The sequence below is a fragment of the Elephantulus edwardii genome, unplaced genomic scaffold (genome assembly GCF_000299155.1).
Source record: "Elephantulus edwardii isolate Elephantulus edwardi_28Jun2011 unplaced genomic scaffold, EleEdw1.0 scaffold00078, whole genome shotgun sequence".
NCBI classification, from domain to species: domain Eukaryota; kingdom Metazoa; phylum Chordata; class Mammalia; order Macroscelidea; family Macroscelididae; genus Elephantulus; species Elephantulus edwardii.
Genome location: NW_006399828.1, coordinates 3,279,242 through 3,300,149, shown reverse-complemented (window position 1 = coordinate 3,300,149; position 20,908 = coordinate 3,279,242). Strand labels below are relative to the sequence as shown.

General features: G+C 37.2%; 1 protein-coding gene across 1 annotated transcript in view; it reads right to left on the bottom strand.

Annotated features, from left to right (window-relative positions):
* TMTC3 (transmembrane and tetratricopeptide repeat containing 3) overlaps window positions 1–20,908 on the bottom strand; it is a 71,147-nt gene that overhangs the window by 34,310 nt on the left and 15,929 nt on the right. The window contains exons 3-6 of the mRNA XM_006889495.1: window positions 17,068–17,286; window positions 14,214–14,313; window positions 3,828–3,943; window positions 2,391–2,563 (exon numbers count right to left, since the gene is read on the bottom strand). Coding sequence (XP_006889557.1) covers window positions 2,391–2,563; window positions 3,828–3,943; window positions 14,214–14,313; window positions 17,068–17,286 — 608 coding nt within the window. The remainder of the gene's footprint in view (window positions 1–2,390; window positions 2,564–3,827; window positions 3,944–14,213; window positions 14,314–17,067; window positions 17,287–20,908) is intronic.

Below are 20,908 nucleotides of genomic sequence, written 5' to 3'. Positions count from 1 at the left end.
AACAACAACAACAACAACAACCCAGAAGCTAAGAAGAAAATAATTTATAAGATGGCAGGTTTAAATGAAACTATCAATAATCCTATTAAATGTAAGTGTCTCAAATCTTGTATTAAAAGACAAATATTATTAAACAAAAGAGGAAAATTAAAACTATATGATGTATAAGCATGCATACAAGAAAACTGGTTTGCATAGGTGAGAGGAAGAAGGAACGGTAGAATCATTATTTAGGAAGCAGTTTCTGTTTAGGGTAATGGAAAATCTGGCAATGATTATTGGTGAGGGTTGCCTAACACGATCAGTGTAGCTGATATGACTAATTTGTGTAAGTAAAAAATATTGACTTGTCAAAATGTATTATGTCTCTTTCAAAAAATTAGGGGGGAAAGAATATGAATTTGTCATTTAGCAAAGAAAAAGTGAGCCAGCTAAAATATTTTGGTGTAATTTGATGAATTAAACAGAATGGCTTTAGACAGACTGTCCAATTAAAGAGATGAAAGGAAATACAAATAAAATAAATACAACAGATACAAGTAAATTACAAGTAAAGGAATAAAAACAGGTAAACCATAAAATACTAAAAAAGTATGAGTGGCTATGTTAACAGAGTATAAAGCAAATTTCAAGTATAGATTCTTATCAAGCAAAAGAAATGTACTTCAAAAATGGCAAAGGGGCCCTTTAGAGTAGTAAGAGAAGATCTTCACCCTGAAACCTACAGCGTCCCTTTTCAGCAGGTATTAGCTAAGAGAATACGTCATCCCCTTTTCCTTATGAATCAGGGTGAAGTCTCTCTCAGGGAGGAGTGATAGGGAATGGCAAAGGACACACTGACAAAGGAGATTAATCAGAACTGGCTTTGACAAACACTGTGCAATGGGACCATTAAAACAGACTTTCAAGGGGGGAAAAAAAGAGGAACGAATTGGGGCGGGTAGAGAAAATAGTGCAACAATGAATGAATGGAAATCCAAAATCTCTTTAAATGTTCATTAAAATTAATAAAATTTAAAAAAAGGGCAAAGATATCAAGAGGACCTAACTACTCTAAATATTTATACATTGATAAAACTTAAAACATATGAAGGAGAGAATATACAAATCTTATTTATAGTAAAAATGTCATCATTCCTCTCTCAATAACTAGCATAAGGCAAAAATCATAAAAGGCATGGAAGACTTAAGTCTATCAACTAGTCTAGGGGATATTAGTAACAGGGTCATTATCTTGTCTGTGATAATAGTTTCATGGCTGTAAATACATAAGAAAACATTAATTTGTAGATTTTAAATAGACACAGGCTTATATGTAAATTAAAGATCAATAGAGCTGTTTTAAAATCTCAGGATAAATCAAAGACTATAGAACATCTGTTGTTATGTGCCATCCAGTAGTAACACAAGCTCTGAACCCTGTCCTATCTTGAAACTATCTTACTGTCTCTGACATACCCTCATTGCCATATTAACTGTGTCAATTCATCTCACCCAGGATCTTCCTCTCCTATGCTGTTCCTGCTTCACCCTTTCAAGCATGCTGTCCCTTTCTCCTGGCAACATGTGAAAAATATGTGAGACAGAGATCCACAATCTTTGCCTCTAAGAAACAACCTTGTTTAACCCTTTGAAGTTTGTTCTCATGGCAGTCCATGGTAGGTACTATACTGTACTCCAGAACCACAACTCAAGATTCTTCTTCTGTTATCTTTAGCCACTGTCTGTCCAGCTCGGACATGCACAGCAAGCAACTGACAAGACCTTGGCTTGGATCAATCAGGCACACCTTAGTCTCTAGACCAAGATCATTGCTCCTTAGCACTCTGCAGAGACACCTGAAAGCAGATGTTTTCAAAGCAACTTATGGTTTAATTTCCTGTTTCTGGTCCCAAAGTACTGATAGTAGCCTTGAGAAAAAAGAAGATGTTAACCACCTCAATTTCTTCTCCATCTATCATGATGCTGCCAATTGGTCTGGTGATGAGAATCTTTTGTTTTCTTGATGTTGAGATATAATCTATATTGAACACTGCAGTCCTCCACCTTCTGCAACAAATGCTTCAAGTCCTTCTCAGTTTCATCAAGCAAGGCTGTGTCATTTACATAATGCAGGTTGTTGGTAAGTCTTCCTACAATCTTGATGCCATATTCTTTTTCATAAAGTTCAACTTCTTGAATGATTCATTCCTCACATAAATTGAAAAGATATGGAGAAAAAACAAATTCCTGATCCTTGCTTTGAAACACAGTGTTTCCTTGTCTAAGTAGAGGTTTCACATGAGGACAATCAAGTGTTTTGGGATTTCTATTCTTCTCATTTACAATCACTTAAATAGCACAATAATAAACAAAGAAGGAAGAAAAATAAAAGAATCAAAATGTCATACCTAGTGAATACAGGAAGCTGGGATTGAATAACTTGAACTCTGATTACAACAAGTAAAAGTGTACTAAACATCAGGACAATAAGCTTTATTAGTGTTTGCAGCAGAGAATACGGAATACTACTCTTCCCACGGAGAAACTGTCCAGCAGTAGAACACAGTAATGGCAGAGTGTACTGGGGGGAAAAAAAGTTTTAAAAAATGAATTACCACATTTTCACTATAGAGTACTTTCCAAATGTAAGTATCTCTTGCTTTCAAAAAAATCTACATTAGCACATGTTTGTGCTGACTGAAAGACATCAAGAAGATTTCTAGTTTTAGCAAAAAAAGCCAAGCTAACAATTAGTGTTTACTTGCAGCCAGCTCTTAAAGAGGCAGTATGTGCTTTGAGCAGTGAGTTGTGTTGGTAAGCTCCTTTCTGAGAACTACACTGTATGTACATTATTTCTACTTTATATAGGCTGCATATTCATCATCTCATTCCTCCTTCTAGCTCACTGTCTCTTCTGTAGATTTTATTCACAGAGACCCTCCATCACAGTGCCTAGGCTAGAAATCTTTATGACAGGAGACAGTATAGCCTTCTAGCATTGGTGGATCCAAATCAATGACCTTTCGGGCTTTTATTATGTTAGTGGCTTAGGAGAGCTCTGATGGCCTAGTGGTAAGCAGCTGCACTGCAAGCCCAAAGACATGCAGTTTAAGTCCACCAGGTGTTTTGCAGGAGAAAAATGGGCAGTCTCTTCCTGTGAGATTAACTGGCTCTGAAAAATCCATCAGAGGGTCAGCTATGGGTTGGTTCTGACTCAACAGTACACAACAAACAAAACAAAAATGACCAACCCAAAGGCAAGCAGTACAAATCCATTAGTTGCTATGCAGGAGAAAGTTGAGTAAACACCTCCTGTGCTATTTACAGCCTCTGAAAACCCACTGCAGGGTTAGCAATGGTGGTTCTGACCTGAAGGAACTTAAAAATAACATCATGAATTGGAAGGTTACTTTTGGATATAGGAACACTTTAAAACTCATTACCATAAAAGTTAGTGTTAACTGCTGCTATGTTTTAGATCACTGCAATTTACAAGAGTTTCAGAGGAATATTTAACTCTGGAGAGCAAGGGAAACCTATATAAGGTTGGACACAAATGATCTAAAATAATAAAATCAATATGGAACAATTTCTGAAACTAGTAGTATATAATGGAGTGAAACAGCCTTATCTAACATTGAATTAAAATGAAGTTATCTTTAAAGAAAGAGTTTTAGTGAGTCTCAGACAAAACTTGCTCATTCTATGAAAAATTCTGGTATGACTTTCTATTGAATTCTGCAAACCAATCAATATTCATAGAGAAAATGAATTCTAAAGATAGATTTAGAAAATGATCTGATTCAACTAGAAGAAAGAAAAAGTAAACAAAAGTTTCTCCTTACCCCTTGGGCAATAAATACTTCATACACACAGCAAATTCCCACAACTGTTATTCCTTGTTCTTTACACAGTGTTGCAACAGCCACTAAAAACACAGTCAATGCAATTGGAGGCCATACTGTAATTTAAACAGAAATATGGAAATTTGAAAAAAATCCCATTTTATAATGGTATAAAAAGGATACTTTCAATGAGACAACTGCTAAAGACAAATAATTTTAAATGTGTGATTACATATCCATATTAGTGTTCTTTCTCATTAACATATATGTCATAATTTAAATATATTAAATATAATTTTTCCATTATATTTTCAAAGCTAAGCAATATATATATATTTTTTAGCAATATATTGAAGTACTTTTTTTTAAAAAAATTACCTAACCAAATACTAACTTTTAAAACAAAAGCAAGGTTATAAATTTAGAGAAGAGAAAATTACAAGTTGGAGTCACAACTATCAATAAGTACTTGAAATTATTAAGAATAATTAATAACTAAAAGAATAAATTAAGAATCAGATTATTTATACACTGTTGTTGTTATGTGCCATCTAGTTGACAACTCACAATAACCCCAGGAACAATGGCTCTGCAACATGAGCCTTGTTCTATCCTGAGCCAACTTCAGCACCTCTGATACACATTAACCCAATGCATCCACTTATTTTATCCAAAGTCTTCCTCTCTTGCACTGACCCTCTACCCTTCCAAGCATGCCCTTCTTTAAATATTGGTCCCTCCTGACAACATGCCCAAAGCATGTGAGACAGAGCTTCAAAATCCTTGCCTCCAAGAAGCAACATGGTTTCATCCTCTCCAGGTCAGAGCGGTTTCTTGTCTTAGTAGTCCATGCCAAGTCCTCTCTAGCACTACAACTCAAAGGTATTGATTCTTCTTCTGTCATCCTTACTCATGCAACAGCCCTCAGATGCATAGCAAGCAACTGAAAAGACCATTGCCTGGAACAGGTGCCTCTCAGTCTTCAGAATGATATACAGTACATTAAAATAGTAATTTACTAAAACCTTGAAATTTTAAAACTACTGGATGAAGTAAGCCATTATTATTCTTAAAAAGGATTCTAAAAACGGAAATTAAATCAGTATTATTCTTTTTAAAACTTCTCAGTACTCATAAGCTCTACTTAAATGGAAAACTAAATTAACTTAAATTGGCCATTATTTTAGTAGTTTGAATAAAGAGTAATGAATTGTGAGAGTAATTACAATTTGCTTTGTGACTCTGGGTAACTTTTTTAAGGTTTAAAATATGATCTCAACTTAAAAAAATAAGGTATATGGTTGTTTAACCTCTGTTTTCATCCACTGAGGAAACATGGAAAAGAATTCACTTAAGAAACAGAAGTAGAAATCATAGCATAATTCATGAATTTAACGCTTTTTCTTCTACTACTAGGCTTGATAGTGAAACTCAAATATTTTAAAGTCTTTAGACTAAATCACTGAAGGGAAAAATATTGACAACAACAAAAGACTATTATAGATTTCAAGTAGAATACTCTTCTTTCCTTTTAAAAAAAAATCTCATATCTCAGTTAGGCCAAAACTTATAGAATAGATGATATTCAGACTGTACTATAGTGCTAAATTCTTGGTTTTAATGCTCTCATCTATTAAAAATCACAGGATGAATGTGGAATGGACTCTGATCCTTTCAAAATTATTTCCCAGCAGAGTGGCAAATAATTTTAGAATATGTGGCCTGAGATCATGTGCCAAATAATTAAATACTTAAGGCACATAACCATCATAAAAGGAGGAGAGGAAACAAAATAACATACTACAGCTAGACTGGAATTTTTTGAACAGAAAAACCTCAGAAATTTAAAATAAGAACTTCAGGAAATAAGAAAGTCATTGTTATTTTGAGGGAAGAACAAGAAGCTGCCAAAAAGAATAAAGTAAAATACTAGGAGTGAAGTATTAGAAGTGAAGCTTCTATTTATGAAGGAGACTTGGTGGTGCAGTGATTAAGCAGTTTAGATACTTACCAGAAGGCCAAGTATAAAAGCCCACCAGTGGTTCCACAGAAAGAAGACTCACAGACTACTTCTTTAAGGATTACTGTCTTTAGAAATCCTTGTCCGATGAAGTGACTCTAACTCAGTGACAATGGATGTGGGTTTAGTTTACTACAGTTTTGAATTGACAGGGAAAGTTTCTCAGATTGAAACAGCTGAGCTGAAGCCTGAACGACACAAGTATGGTTATCAATGAGAAAACCATGTAAAGATTGAAACAGCAAGAATAACTACTTGACTGTCACGAAGTGAGCTAGAAAGAGAATGGCAGGAAATGTGACTAGAGATAGACAGGGACCTGGTTTTGAAAGTTAAGGTATTTTTGAATCATTCATGTTTTGTTTAGTATTAGTAACTTAAGAAGATATTATTCCTGTACACTTTGGTGACCCAGTATGACAAAGTATAGTGGTTTTTTTGGTTTTCTATGCTATAATTTTATAGTACTTGATTACTAGGTCTTATCTTCCTGAGTTGCTAAGAATAAATATGTGAAAATAATCATTGGAGAAGCTCATTATCAGTCAAAACCAGGTCAGGTGCTGACTGTGGTATAATCAATTACTCATTACCCACTTCATACTAAAGCTGAATAATATCAGAGCAAGACCAGAAGAACTAATATATGACCTAGAGTCTTTCCATCTGAATTTAAATACCATCTCAAGAATAGGTTTGGTACAGAAAAAAAATAAAAGAATAGGTTTGAGGCAGTGAACACTACTGATAGAAGAGCGGATGAGCCATAGGGTGACAAGAAGGGTATCATCTAGGAAGGAAGCAGAAGGTTATTGGAAAGGGGAGAAAAAAAAGACCAAAATGGATGTCAGAAGAGGTTCTGAATATTGCTATGGAATACTGAGTAGCCAAAACAAAGAGATAAAAATAGTGAAGAGCTGAACAGAAGATTGAGAAAAGAAAGACAAAGTATTATAATAAAATGTGCAAAGAGCTAGAAAATAAAAGGGGAAGAACTCAGCATTTCTAAAGCAGAGAATGTTGTTGTTGTTTAATGCCGTCGAGTCGTAGACGACTGATAGCGACCCTATGAACGAACAGCCTGAGCACTGTTCGTACATAGAGTGTTCGGAGGCAAGCCATTTTGGAAGTGGATGCCGCTCCTGCTTCCAGGCTTGATTTAGTCAGGAAGCTCCAGCCAACACTGTCCACCATGGGTGCCCATTACCATGATTGGCACATCACTGTCACAGGCTTCAGCATCACAGCAACTATGAGTTATCTCTGTACAGCAACGCACAGACCAGTAGTATACCACCTAGAAGCAGAGGATAAGAGACCTAAATTCAAGCCTTAAGTTGCAATTGAAAGACACTATGTATGGGCAACATCTTGAATGATCCAAGAATCAAAAAAGATGGCGAGAAAGCACAGAGTCACTGTACCAAAAACAATTGGCCAACAGACAAGCATTTCAGAAAGTAGCATATAATCAGTAACCAAAGGTGATGAAAGATGAAATTTAAGCTGTACTGAAGGCATTGGCAAAAAATAAGGTCCCAAGAATTGGTAAAATACCAGCTGATGTGTTTCAACAAACAGATGCAGCCCTGGATGTGCTCATCAGTCTATACTAAGAAATTTGAAAAAGAGCTACATGCCCAATTGACTAGAAGAAATCCATTTTTATTCCCATTGCCAAACAGAGTGAACCAACAAAATGTAGCCAACTATTGAACAATATAATTAATATTACATGTAAATAAAATCCTGCTGAAGATTATTTAAAAACAGCTTAAAAAAGTAACATAAGCAGAAAACGGTTAGAAATACAAGATAGACTTAAAAGAGACAATGGCACCAAGGACTTCAGGGTGATGTCGGATGGATCCTGATTGAAACCACAAAATACAAGGCTGTCTATGTTTTATTGACTATGCAAAGGCATTTCATGTGGATCATAACAAATTACTTTTAACATTAAAAGGACTAGAATCTTAGAACACTTAAATGTGCTCATACAAAAGTTATACTTAGACCAAGAAGCTGCTGTCTGAATAGAGCAAGGGAACACTGCATGGTTTAAAATCAAGAAAGGTGTACAGCAGGGCTGTATTGTTTCTCCATGCCTATTTAAACTGGATGCTGAGCACGTAGATGGGCAGGACCATGTGAATAAAACACATATGCCTACTCACAAAGGGATTAGCTATTTCACCATTCCACAAAGGGATTGGCCAGTCTCAATAATCTAGCAGCAATATTAGACCTTCTCTGCCCCAGTGGGGGAGCAGCAAGAGAATGTAGGATGCCCTTCAAGACCTCCCCACCACCACCAGTGAAGAAACTTCATCATCATGAAAAGAGCACCTATGGTCAATCTAGAGATCTGAGTGAGATGGGATGTTGGGACTGTTACATCATTGGAAATGAAGCTAAGAGCCTTTGCTTAAGTTTGCTGGACAACTAGGATTTGAGGGGCAATTAATATATAGGACTAAGAACTTTGTAACACTGGATAAGACTTGGGGGGCGGGACTGGGAGCCAATATTGGCAGAACTGAGAACTTTGTAACACTGACCTAAAGCTACTGAGGTGCCTGTGAGCACATTTTGGAAGCCATCCTGACTGTATTCTGTCATAACTTGGATTATAATACTTTGACTTCCCTAACATGGTTCTGTATGGTCTGTGAATTATTACACTGGATTCTGAATCCGGAAAAGCAGTAAGATTTATTTTGAGATAAACAGAAAGAGGTATGGGAGCATGGCGGACATGTCTGACCTCATAGAAATTGGCTTTGTTTTACTGATACTGTTAACAGGGACAGTTCCCCTTTGTGAAGCTGATAAGGGTCAGACATAGCCATAGCCACACGGCCCTTGCTCTTTTTACAGCTGGATATATAAAGAGTATAACATCAGGATCGGAGGAAGGCTCATCAACAACCTGTGTTAGGCAAATGATACAACCTTTCTTGGTGAAAATGAGGAGGATCTGGAGAGCTTGCTGTAAAATATTAAGGACTACAGCCTTCAATATCTATGACATCTCAATATAAAGAAGACAAAAATTTTCACTACCAGGCCGACAAACATGATGACAGATAAAAGAGTGACACCGTCAACAATTTCATCTTGTTTAGATCCACAATCAACTGTGTTGGCACCAGCAGTCAAGAAATAAATCAAAGATGCATTGTGTTGGATAAATCTGCAGTCAAGAACCTCTCTAAGGTGTTATGAAGCAATGATGTCAGTTTAAAGATTAAGATGTATCTGATACAAGCCATAGTCTCTTCAACTACCAGTTACGCATCTGAAAGTTAGACAATGAATAGGGATGATATAGAATCACTTGCTTTGAGTTTTGGTGTTGGAGAAGAGTACTGAATATCCCACTGTTGTTGTTAGGGGCAGGTGAGTCGTGTATAGTGATCCTGTGAACAACAGATCTGAATCCTGACCTATTCTGCACCATCCTTGTCATCTTGACACACCTGAGCCAGTACCACAGTCCTTTTACCAATCCATCTCGCTGAGAGTTGTCTTCTCCTTCACTAACCAAAATAACAAAGTATGTTTTAGAAAAAGTACACTATGGTGCTCCTCACAGGCAACAATACTGAAACTTTGTCTCACGTATTCTGGCCAGTCCTTGGAAAAAGAAATCATGCCTGGAAATGCCGAGATAGGAAGACTCTCAAGGACAAGTACTAACACAGTGACTGTTACTGGGCTCAAACATATTACGGATGATGAGGATGACACAGGATAGGGCATGGTTCAAATCCATTGTTTATATGGTCAGTATGAACCATTGTCCATTTCATGGCTCCTAACACCAGCAGCAATAATCTCCTGCAGGATCCCTGGTAGGTTAATAGTACATGTCCATCTTTTATCAGTCAAGTATTTAACTACTGTGGCACCAACATGTCTTTCTGTAAGTGGTTCCCACTTACTGCTGAGACATTCTGAACTTATAATGAGCCTTCTTACAGATTCTGAGAGTGTAAGTCATCACAGGAGGAGACTGCTCATCTTTCTCTCATAGAGCTGCTGGTAAATTTGAAGCACTGACCTTTTGGTTACTTGCCTGACATGTTAAGCACTATGGCATGGAGACTCCTTTTGCAGTGGTTACTGGTGTGCAAATTCTAGATTAGTGAATAAACTATCTTATAATGTATTTTGGACAAGAGGGCAAACAGAATACTACTTATTATTACATGTCAGGCGCATAAATCATCTAATCCTCACAATGGCATTGTAATGTAACAAAGACTGTTCTTTTTACCTACCTTTTATAGATCAGAGGGGAAAAGTGCTTGGAAGTTAAGTAAATCAGCTAAGGTTGTAGAGGCAATAAATGGTAGAAATGAAATCTGAAACAGACTCTACATTCTATGGTCTTAATTACTACAATGTCTTATCACTAAACTATTACAAGGCAAAACCAAAGTCATTGCTGTTGGAACTGATTCAACTTATGAAAATCCTCCTTGGGGTGTCTTAATTGTAAATTTTTCTAAGAGGGAACTGTTTCATCTGTCTCTCAAAAAAATGGCTATGCACACCCATGTTTATCACGGCTTTGTTCACAACTGCAAGGAGTTGGAAACAACCTAAGTGCCCATCAACAAATGAATGGATAAAGAAGCTGTGGTATATTCACAAAATGGAATACTACGCTGCATTGAAAAACAAGGAACTCATGCAATATTATTCAAAATAGGTGACCCTGGAGGACATTATGCTGAGTGATATATCTCAGTCACAAAAGGACAAATATTGCATACTGCCACTGTTGTAAAGCAGGATTGACATTGGGGTTGGGGGGAGACTGATAAAGATGGGATAAATAATGTATACTGCATTGAAAGAGATGAGGGAGAAAACTGTTTAAAAGGGAGGGATATGTGATTAGGTATTATTGTCATGACAGGAGTCCAGAACGAAGGCTGCATAGTGGAGTAGACCTGGGGGAGAGGGATTGTAAAACAATCAAAGAATTTTTCCTTAACTTTTCAAAGAGAAGAGCATACTGGGGGGTGGGGGTGCAGAGAGGAAAGTGCAACAATGAATGCATGGAAATCCAAAGTCTCTATACATTTTTATTAATATTAATAATAATAAAAAAATACAAAAAAAAAGGCTGGTGAATTCAAACCATTAACCTTCTAGTTAGCAGCCCAACATGCAAGGCACCATCACCATGATGCCAGGGCTATATAATAGATATAGGAGACAAAGAGAACTTGAAACAATGACTGCAGAAGATAAAAAACTACAGCTTTCAATATAGACTGCATCTTACTTAACATCAAGAAACAAAAGTCCTCATCATTGAGTCAACAGGCGGCAATCATGATAGATGCAAAAAGGACTGAAATTGTCAATGACTTCAACTTACTTGGATCCACCATCAACACACTTGGTACAAGCAATCAGGAGATAGGAGACATACTGCACTGGGCAAATCTGCTATCCAAGACATCTCTCCAAAATGTTAAAGAACAGGAATGTCAGTTTAACACTGGATCCAAGCCATGATCTTTACATTACTTCCTACTCATGTAAACCCTATACATACCATCAAGAGGGAAACCATGTGTACAGTCTGCATTTACATTTCTTATAAAATATACCTGCAATGAAAAATCACTGATTTACAAAATTCTGTCTCCAGCTTAATTTGTCACCAAGTCCATGTTTTCCAACTCCTGGTCCTCCTCCTCTGCTCCCAACTTTTGCATTCCAGTCAGCCATTATTATTAATGCATCTTGACTGCAGGTTCTATCGATCTAACTGTAAAGGTTGGTAGAAATCTTCTATTTTCTTATCTTCGGTTGTTGGTGCATATAACTGAATGACAGTGGTATTTATTGGACTTCCTTGTATGTGTATGGATATTATCCTGTCACTAACAATATTGTATTTCAAGACGGACCTAGAAATGACTTCCTTAACTATGGAAAGGAACCCCATTTTTCCTCACCAACCCCATTTTTCCGCACTGTAGATCATCCGATCGTCTGACTCAAAATGCCCCATGCCAATCCATCTCATCTCGTCAATACCTAGTAAGTCAATATTTATGCACTCCATTTCTTCCTTAACAATATCTAATTTTCCTACACTCGTAGTTCTCATATTCCCTGTTCCAATCACTAGCGTCTGCTTACAACTGTTCCTTCTCCTTTGTCTTTCCATATTGAGGTCTCCACCTACAGTTGCCCTGTTAGTCTATGTGTGTTCTATTGTATACAGTGTTTTCAAAGGCCTGCTATTTCGGAAGTGGATGGCCAATCCTTCTTCCTAGTCTGTCTGTCTTAATCGTAATGCTCAGATTTAGACAGTATCTGACAGACAAGCTTTTTATGGAAAAGAGCAGATGAAAGATATTTCACCAACTGTAGAAATAACCAATAGTTAGTGGCTAACTCTGAGAAGAATGGGAATCCCAGACCACTTGATAATGTTTATGCGAAACCTATACTTGGACCAGGAGTAGTCAGAACAGGGCAAGAAAACACTTGTTGTTGTTGTTATGTGCCATCGAGTCACTTGCGACTCATAGCGACCCTACGTACAAGAGCTCTAAACGCTGTTCTATCCTGTGCCAACCTAGCCATCTCAAATGCACTCATTCCCACCACTCCAGTCACAGAATTGATCCATCTCATCGAAGGTCTTCCTCTCCTTCACTGCCCCTCCACTCTGCCAAACATGATGTCCTTTTCCAAGGACCAGTCCCTCCTTGCAACATGCCCAAAGAAAACACTGCTTGGCTTAAAATTAGAGAGTCAGAGAAACTATAACAATTGGTTCAAACATATCAGAGATCATGAGAATGCACATAATAGAAGAAAAGTCAGGTCTTTTGTTCATGAGGTCATTAGAAGTCATAATGGACTCAATGACACCTACCAACAACAGTAAGAGGCAAACCTATTTCTATTAAAAATCTGGAATACATTACACTGTTTGATGCTGACAGAATAATTTAAAATATTAATAAGAATTGATCTTTAAATCAACATAAGTTGAAGACATTATGAGAAACCCTTTTCAAAACTGATGTCTATGTGCTTTGTTTTGGGGAAGGGAGGAGTAGCCCGTACCTCACTAAGTCCCACAACAACGCTTTGTGTATTTTTACATGCTATTGAGTCAGAACTGACTCACAGCTGACCCTGTAAGTTTTCCGAAGCTGTAGATTATTCAGGAGGAGACAACTCAACTTTGTTCCTATGGAGTAACTGGAAGATTTGAATAGCCTACTTCTGGGTTGGCAGAACAACTTCTTACCCAGTAGGCCCCAAGAGTTCCCTGTGACAACACTAAGTGTTGTTAGTAAGCTGTGTAGTCGAAGCACTTTTCTGAGTAGGACACAGGGTAGGGTTCAATAGATATCTGATCTAGTGGTAAGGAGTGTGCTGTCAATGCAGAGGCTGCACCACAGGGATGGGCAATCTCTCCCATAAGATTTGCTGCTTCTGAAAACTCACTGGAGGGTCAGTTCCCACTTTATGGTAAACAACAACAAAAAAGGTAACAATTCTAAAGAAAGTGTTTGTGGAGTAGCCCACAGGATATTGTGATGCTAACCCAAAGGCTTTTAATATACCAGTGGCTTCTCTGATGTAATTTACAGCCCTGGAATCCCAAGGAAGGAGGATTCATGCTTCAGTTTGGATTCAATGGCACTGAGTAAACATGATCTCAAACCTACTGCCATCAATCAAGTTGATACCAACTCACAGTAACCCTGGAGGGCAGAGCTGAATTTTCCAGAGGGTTTACAATGCTATGAATCTTCACAAAAGTTGACTGATTCATCTTTCTCTTCCAGAATAGCTGACAGATTTGAACTGGTGACCTTTGGGTTACCAGTCAAATTCACTATTCCATTAGAATGTCTAAGAACTATGATCCATACACAATAAAAATTATACTTTCACAAGCTTATAAACTTGCCTAAGCAGTTTATGTGAGTCGCCTGCAACCCGACGGCACTTAACAACAACAACAACAACAAGCAGTTCAGTCTACCAGACATTTGCCTACAGAAAGGCAAATGAATTGATAGGTGTCTCTTGAAGATAAACAGCAGACATAACTAGAAATAAAATGTAAAAAAATCAAATTCTAGGGCAACTTTGTTTTTAAAACTAGATTAAACAGAATTTATTATCTTATAACAAAACTGAAACCATACTTAATTTTTAAAATATGCAATGTACTTCATACTATTATGTATGGTAAAAAAGGACAACTACAAAGTGAAACCTCAAGTGTGGCATAATGTGTTAGGGAAGCACATGGAATAAATATAAATTACCACATCAAGTAAATAAATTACATGTCAGACATTTACCTATGGAATTATCTGGTCCTTTTGATTTAGTATATGATAAAAATGCAGCTAGGAAAAAGATCGATGACAAAAGTTCTGCTCTTCCTACAACACCTGTTACCTGGGAAGGGAAAAAGAAAAGTAAGTTCCAAATTAACAAACAGTATTCTGAAAAGGTTAATACCAACAGCCTTCAAACAGTCTTCAAATCATAATTTTTCAAATGACTTTATTTTTCAGACGTTCTTTGAGTGCCCCCTTGTGGTGAAATTGTGTATCATCAATGGATGAAACAGACTAATCATTTTAAGGTTCTTTTATTATCAAACTTATTTTGAATTATAGTACCTACAAACTCACATTATATTGTATAAAGTACAAAGGCTCTGTTTATCTTTTACCTAGCTTTCTAAGTCTTAGAAAGAAATAAAAAGAAAACGTTAAAATTTTACTTAAAATGTAAAGAATTTTACTTCTTAAAAAATTGCAAACCAAAGTTTGAAAGCTGATTAACTTAAAATATATAAACCAAATTGTTGTTGTCATTGTTGAATGCCTTCAAGTCGAGCACGACTCATAGCAACCCTATGAACAAAAGGCCTGAAGCCCCTCTACAACTATCGACATTTATCAAAGTTCATAAAGTTTCTGGAAGCATGTTGTTTAGGAAGTGCAAATTTAATTAGAAAACAACTGTATTTCTATCACTAGAAACCAGTCTATTGAAGATGCAGTGTAAATAATATCTTAATTATAACATTTTTTAAATGGTGACATTACAGTAAAAACTTGAAAGCTGTGTGTGTAATAAGAAATTAAACTCATTCTACTAATTAAAGACTTCAAATACTTGCATTAAAGTCATATTGAAAAAAAGAAAAACATTTTTCAGTGTAACATTCAATGTAGCACTCTTAACTAAAATCCAAAGAGGTCATTTATAATTGTGCTCTGTTGGCTTGGTCAAACTAACTCACCTTCCTGAGCCTCAATATTCTCTTCTGTAAAATAAAAGGCTGAAACTCAGTTTCTGAAATTTTTATAAATTCGATAAATTTGGTTATGAAAGCTTCAAAATTTTTGCTTAAGAATATATGGAACTTTTAAGTTTCAAAATAAGCTACCATTTTTGCAAACACAGAGTACAGCACCTGATCAGCAAAGACAAAAAGGCACAAGGCAGTGGAAGAGGGCAGCACAATACTTCCCTAGAGTTTAAACATAATAACTATCTTACTAATGTGTTTGTACAACGGAAACTGAAGAACACAAATGTTCTTTGTTCTTGCTGGGACATAATCTGGAGTTTCAAGGTTATAAAAAAAAATAATTGTTTTATCACAAACTGCTTGTTAGGGGCAGATTAACATATTGGAAATAGTATAACCAGGTCATAGTTCGGAAATACAGAGCACTGCACAATATTAAAATAGTAATATAATTTTTTAGGATGTCTCCTCAAGTTTGATATATTTCTTTCCTTACTCAAATGGCTTGCCTCTGGAAACTCTATGTACGAACAGTGCTCAGGCTGTTCGTTCATAGGGTCGCTATGAGTCGTCTATGACTCGACGGCATTAACAACAATAACAATGGCGACGACCAAGAGAGAGCTACGTTGGCCTAGTGGAAGGAAGCTGTGCAACCAAGCCGAAGGTGGGTGATTGTCATCTGTGGCCCTCAACCAGGTTCAAATTGTCTTCCTGTCAAACATTCTTCTAGGTGGTATAGCACTGGTCTGTGCATTGCTGTACAGAGGTAACTCGTGGTTGCTGTGATGCTGAAGCCTGTGACAGTGATGTGCCAATCGTGGTAATGGGCACCCTTGGTGGACAGTGTTGGCTGGAGCTTCCCGACTAAATCAAGCCTGGAAGCAGGAGCGGCATCCACTTCCAAAATGGCTTGCTTCTGGAAACTCTATGTACGAACAGTGCTCAGGCTGTTCGTTCACAGGGTCGCTACGAGTCGTCTACGACTCGACGGCATTAAACAACAACTCAAATCTGCCTCTTTTTATGACCCCTAAAACATAAACATTGGAAAGATTCATGAAGATCACTGTTGTTGTTGTTATGTGTTGTCAAGTCGCTTGCGACTCACAGCGACCCTATGTACAACAGCCCTAAACTCTGCTCTGTCCTAGGTCAATCGCACTGTCTCTGACACTCCCATCCCAATTATCCCAGTCACTTCACCCTCCACCCTCCCCAGCATGATGTCCCTCTCTAAGGACCAGTCTCTCCTCACAACATGTCCAAAGTATGTTAGACGGAGCCTCAGAATCCTTGCCTCCAAGGAGCCACCCGGTTTAACCCTCTCCAGGACAAATCTGTTTGTTTTCCTAGCAGTCCATGGTGTTCTCAATACTCTTCTCCAGCACCACAGCTCAAAGGCATCAATTCTCCTTCTATCCTCCTTGGTCATTGTCCAACTCTCTGATGCAGAACAAGTGATTGCGAAGACCATGGCCTGTATCAAAGGCACCTTAGTCTCTAGTGAAAGATAATACCTACATTCATTTTTATTGTAGTTGACTAAAATTTAGAGATGCTATATCTTTCAGCTGTGGAGAGGCTGGCAGGTTTCAGTGACCAGCCTTGTGCTTTGCCAACTAGGTTTCCTTTCGTAAAATAATGATGTTGTGCTGTTGTGTTGTTATGTGCCCTCGAGTCGCTGGAGACTCATAACGACCCTATGTACAACCCTGCTCTATCCTGTGCCAAACTCATTGTCTCCAACACACCTACTCCCATCACCCCAATCACTGAATCGATTCTTCTCTTCCTCTCCTGTGCTGTCTCTCCACTCTCTCAAACAGGATGTCCCTCTTCAAGGACCTCCTTGCAACATGCCCCAAAGATTTAATTTTACTTACTGCTTCTGTGTGTACCGGATGCACGGCAAAAAGTAAAGCAGCAATCATACTACTCTTGCTGTCCAGAAAAAGCTTGCAGACTTTAAGAAATATCACACTAACCACAGCATGAAAAATCAGATTTAGGAAATGATACGAGATTGGCTTCAGTTCACTAAACATGTAATTCAAGCGAAATGTCAACACTGTTAAAGGACGGTAAGACTTGTGGCTTCTTTCCTACAGGAGGAAGAAAGAATTGATTATTTTGGTACCTTAGTTTTTTAGGATATATAAATCAGTCACTGCTTTTCTTGTGGAAGGTATAATTTCTCATCTGGATGAGAAATAACAATAGAACAATAAAATACCCCAGAGTAATACAAACAGAATTTTTTTATATATGCTTTCTTATTTCCTTAGTCTAAAAGCAAGGATATTTCCTTCCAGATAATAAAATACAGTGGTCAGAGAATCAACAACACAGAAGGAAGATATAAATATTAAAACCTCTTCACAGAAATAGATCTTTGTTTTTTAAAATAAGTAGGACTTTGGTGGCACTAATCTCATTGAAGTACAATATTCTTTTCATTGTTTATTATTACCAATATATTATACAAGAGTTTTATTGACCAGATGTTCAAAAGAAAATACAAAAACACAATGCTTATGAATTCAGTTCAAAAAATGATTCAAAACCAAAATCAGTTGTTGTCAAATCAACTCTGATTAGTGTAGAACTTTGCTCTGTGGGGACATCATCATGGCTGATTTTTCAGAATTAGATTGTCTGGTCATTCTTCTGAGGCATCAGTACAACTTGTATGAAAATAGACCACTAAAATGTGTAAAAGGGAACATATTAAATTAAAAATTCCTGAAAGTTACATAAAATAAAAATCTGCTTGGTATATTTTGTTGTTAATAAAATTATATGTGAAGTATTGCATTTCCTCATAAATTTCAAATTACATTTAGTCAAAATAATATTTTATCATAAAGCAGAACCAAATTAAAGAATGAAAATCAGAGTTGTATATATAATACTGTTAATGCTCATGACTCATGTGACCCTATGTACAACAGCTCTGAACCCTGCTCTATCTTGAGCCAACTTTATTGACTCTGCCACACCTACCCACATTATCCCAGTCACTGAATCAATCCATCTCACCCAGGGTCTTCCTCTCTTGTGTTGTCCCTTGACCCTTCCAAGCATGATGTCCCTCTCCAAGGACTGGTCCCTCCCTGCAACATGCCCAAAGTACATGACAGAGCTTCAAAATTCTTGTCTTCAAAGACCATCCTAGTTTCACCCTCTCTAGGACGAACCTGTTTGTTCTCCTAATAGTCCATGATATAGTAATACTCTTCTCCAGCATAACTGAAAGACATCAATTCTTCTTCTATCGTCCTTAATCATAGTCCAGCTTCCTGATGCATAGCAAATAATTGTGAAAACCATGACCTGGATCAGATGCAGCTTAGAATTTAGACTGACATTGTTGTTCTTCAGCACCCTGGAGAGGTCCCGAACAGCTGATTTTCCCATGTAATTCATCTTTTTTTTTCCTGGCTGTTGGTACCAAAAATGTTGATTGTGGAGCCAAGCAAGCTGAAGCTGTTAACAATCTCAATCTCTTCACCATCTATTGTGATGCTACCCATCAACCCAATAATGAGAATCTTTGTCATCTTGATGTTGAGCATCAATCCATATTGAAGGCTATATAGTACCTGACCTTCTAAAGCAAATGTTTCGGGCCCTTCTCAGTTTTGGTAAGCAAGGTTGTGCCATCTGCATAACACAGGTGGTTGATTAGTCTTCCTCCAATCCTGATGCCACATTATTCCTCATAGAGCCCAGCCTCCCAGATGGGATGATCTGTTCCATATATAGATCAAAAAGGTATGGAGATAGGAGGCATCACTGACTACACCTTTCCTGATTATACAATTTGTAGGTTTATATAAGGGCATCCATGCTAGATTTCCTTGCTCTCCTACTGCATACTAGATTTTGCTCTAACTCTCTGGCATATAGGTGGGGACAAGTATTTCCTCCCCAACAGCAACTGCAAGCCTCACAAAACAAACATTCCCCACTTGTAGATTATGTCAGTGTTGTCATTTGTCCTGGTTGCTTATATCCTGGAATGTTGTCTACTTGGAATGGTCTTTCCTTCGCTGTGTGCTCTTCAAACTTCAGCTCATTTTGAGCACCTACCATTTTGGCTTTTCTAGGGTTCAATACTTCTTAAAATTTGCCATTTAAACCGTTTTTATGTATACAGTATACCACTATCTCCATCTTAAAATTTTTATCATCTCTCTCTGTAACTTTTCATCAAAGTTTCTAAGCTCTTTTCTATTTCCATGAACTCACCTATTCAAGTCATGTAACATTTGTTCCTTTAAATCTGTTTTATTTCAATTAATGTCTTACAGGTCTGTCTATATCATGTCAGGTACCAGAACTTTATTCCTTTTTGACTAAATATTTCATTTTGCTGTTGTTGTTGTGTACTGTAGAGTCAGGACAGACACACAGCTGACCCTCTGGCAGGTTTTCAGAGAGTTCGTATGGGGGGGGGAGACTGCCCCTCCTTCTCCCACAGAGCAGCTGGTGAATTCAAATATTTAATTTACACAAATACAATTTATCCATTTTTTAGGTTGCATCCATCTTCTGGCTGCTGTGAATAATGCTCTACTGAATACAAGCAAACATGTATCTGCTGATTTTGTTGTTTCCAATAGTTTTAGTCTTGGATCTAAATCTAGAAACAGAAAGCTCTGTCACCCTGATACTGCATATTTAACTTTCTGAGGAAACAACTGTATTTTCCTGTTGTGAAAATCAAGCTGTCCCACCACTACTTGTTGACTATTCTTTCCCTCATTGAATGGACTTGTTGCTTTTATCAAAACTGATTAGATTTTACATATATTAATTCTGAATGAACTTTTAATTTTGTTCCACTTATCTGTTTATCCTTATGTAAGTGACACAATTTTGATACTATCTGTTCAGTTAAATAAGAAGTTATGTGTTGTTTTTTGTTTTTTTAAAGATTGTTTTGGCTACTAGTACCCCTTATATTTCATCACAAATTTGAAGATCTTTTAAAAAAAAACAAACAACAACCCAAGAATGGGCTACTGCAATTCTGACAGACAGTGCATAAATCTCTAGATTACTTTGGGTAGAATTTACATCTTAACAATGCTCAGTTTTCCTGGTTACCACAAAAACTAACTTATTTCTATGGAGATTTTAATTTCTTTCACATATATTTAGCACATTTTCATCTTCAGCTTCTTGGTTAAGCTTATAATTTCTAGGCATTTTCCTTTATTTTTAGAATTAATTTCATTTCTTTTCCATTGCTGGAATTCTCCTATATTCCCATATATGAAAACTCAATTGACTTTTCTTTGTTAATATTATACTCTGCAATTCTACTTGTGTTGCCAATCCAAAGGCAGGTGACTCGAATCCACTAGCTGCTCTGAGCCCACTTTTGCTCTGTGGAAGAAAATTGAGCAATCTCTTCCTGGGCAACTTAGAATCTCTGGCAGCTTGCCTGAGGGTCAGCTACGAGTCAATTCTGACTTGATAGTTGTTGTTATGTGCTGTCGAGTGTCTTGCGACTCATAGCGACCCTATGTACAACAGCCCAAACTCCGCTCTGTCCTGTGCCAATCACACTGTCTCTGACACTCCCATCCCAATTATCCCAGTCACTGAATCAATCCACCTCATAGAGGGCCTTCCTCTCCTGCGCTGTCCCTCCACCCTCCCAAGCATGATGTCCCTCTCTAAGGACCGGTCTCTCCTCACAACATGTCCAAAATA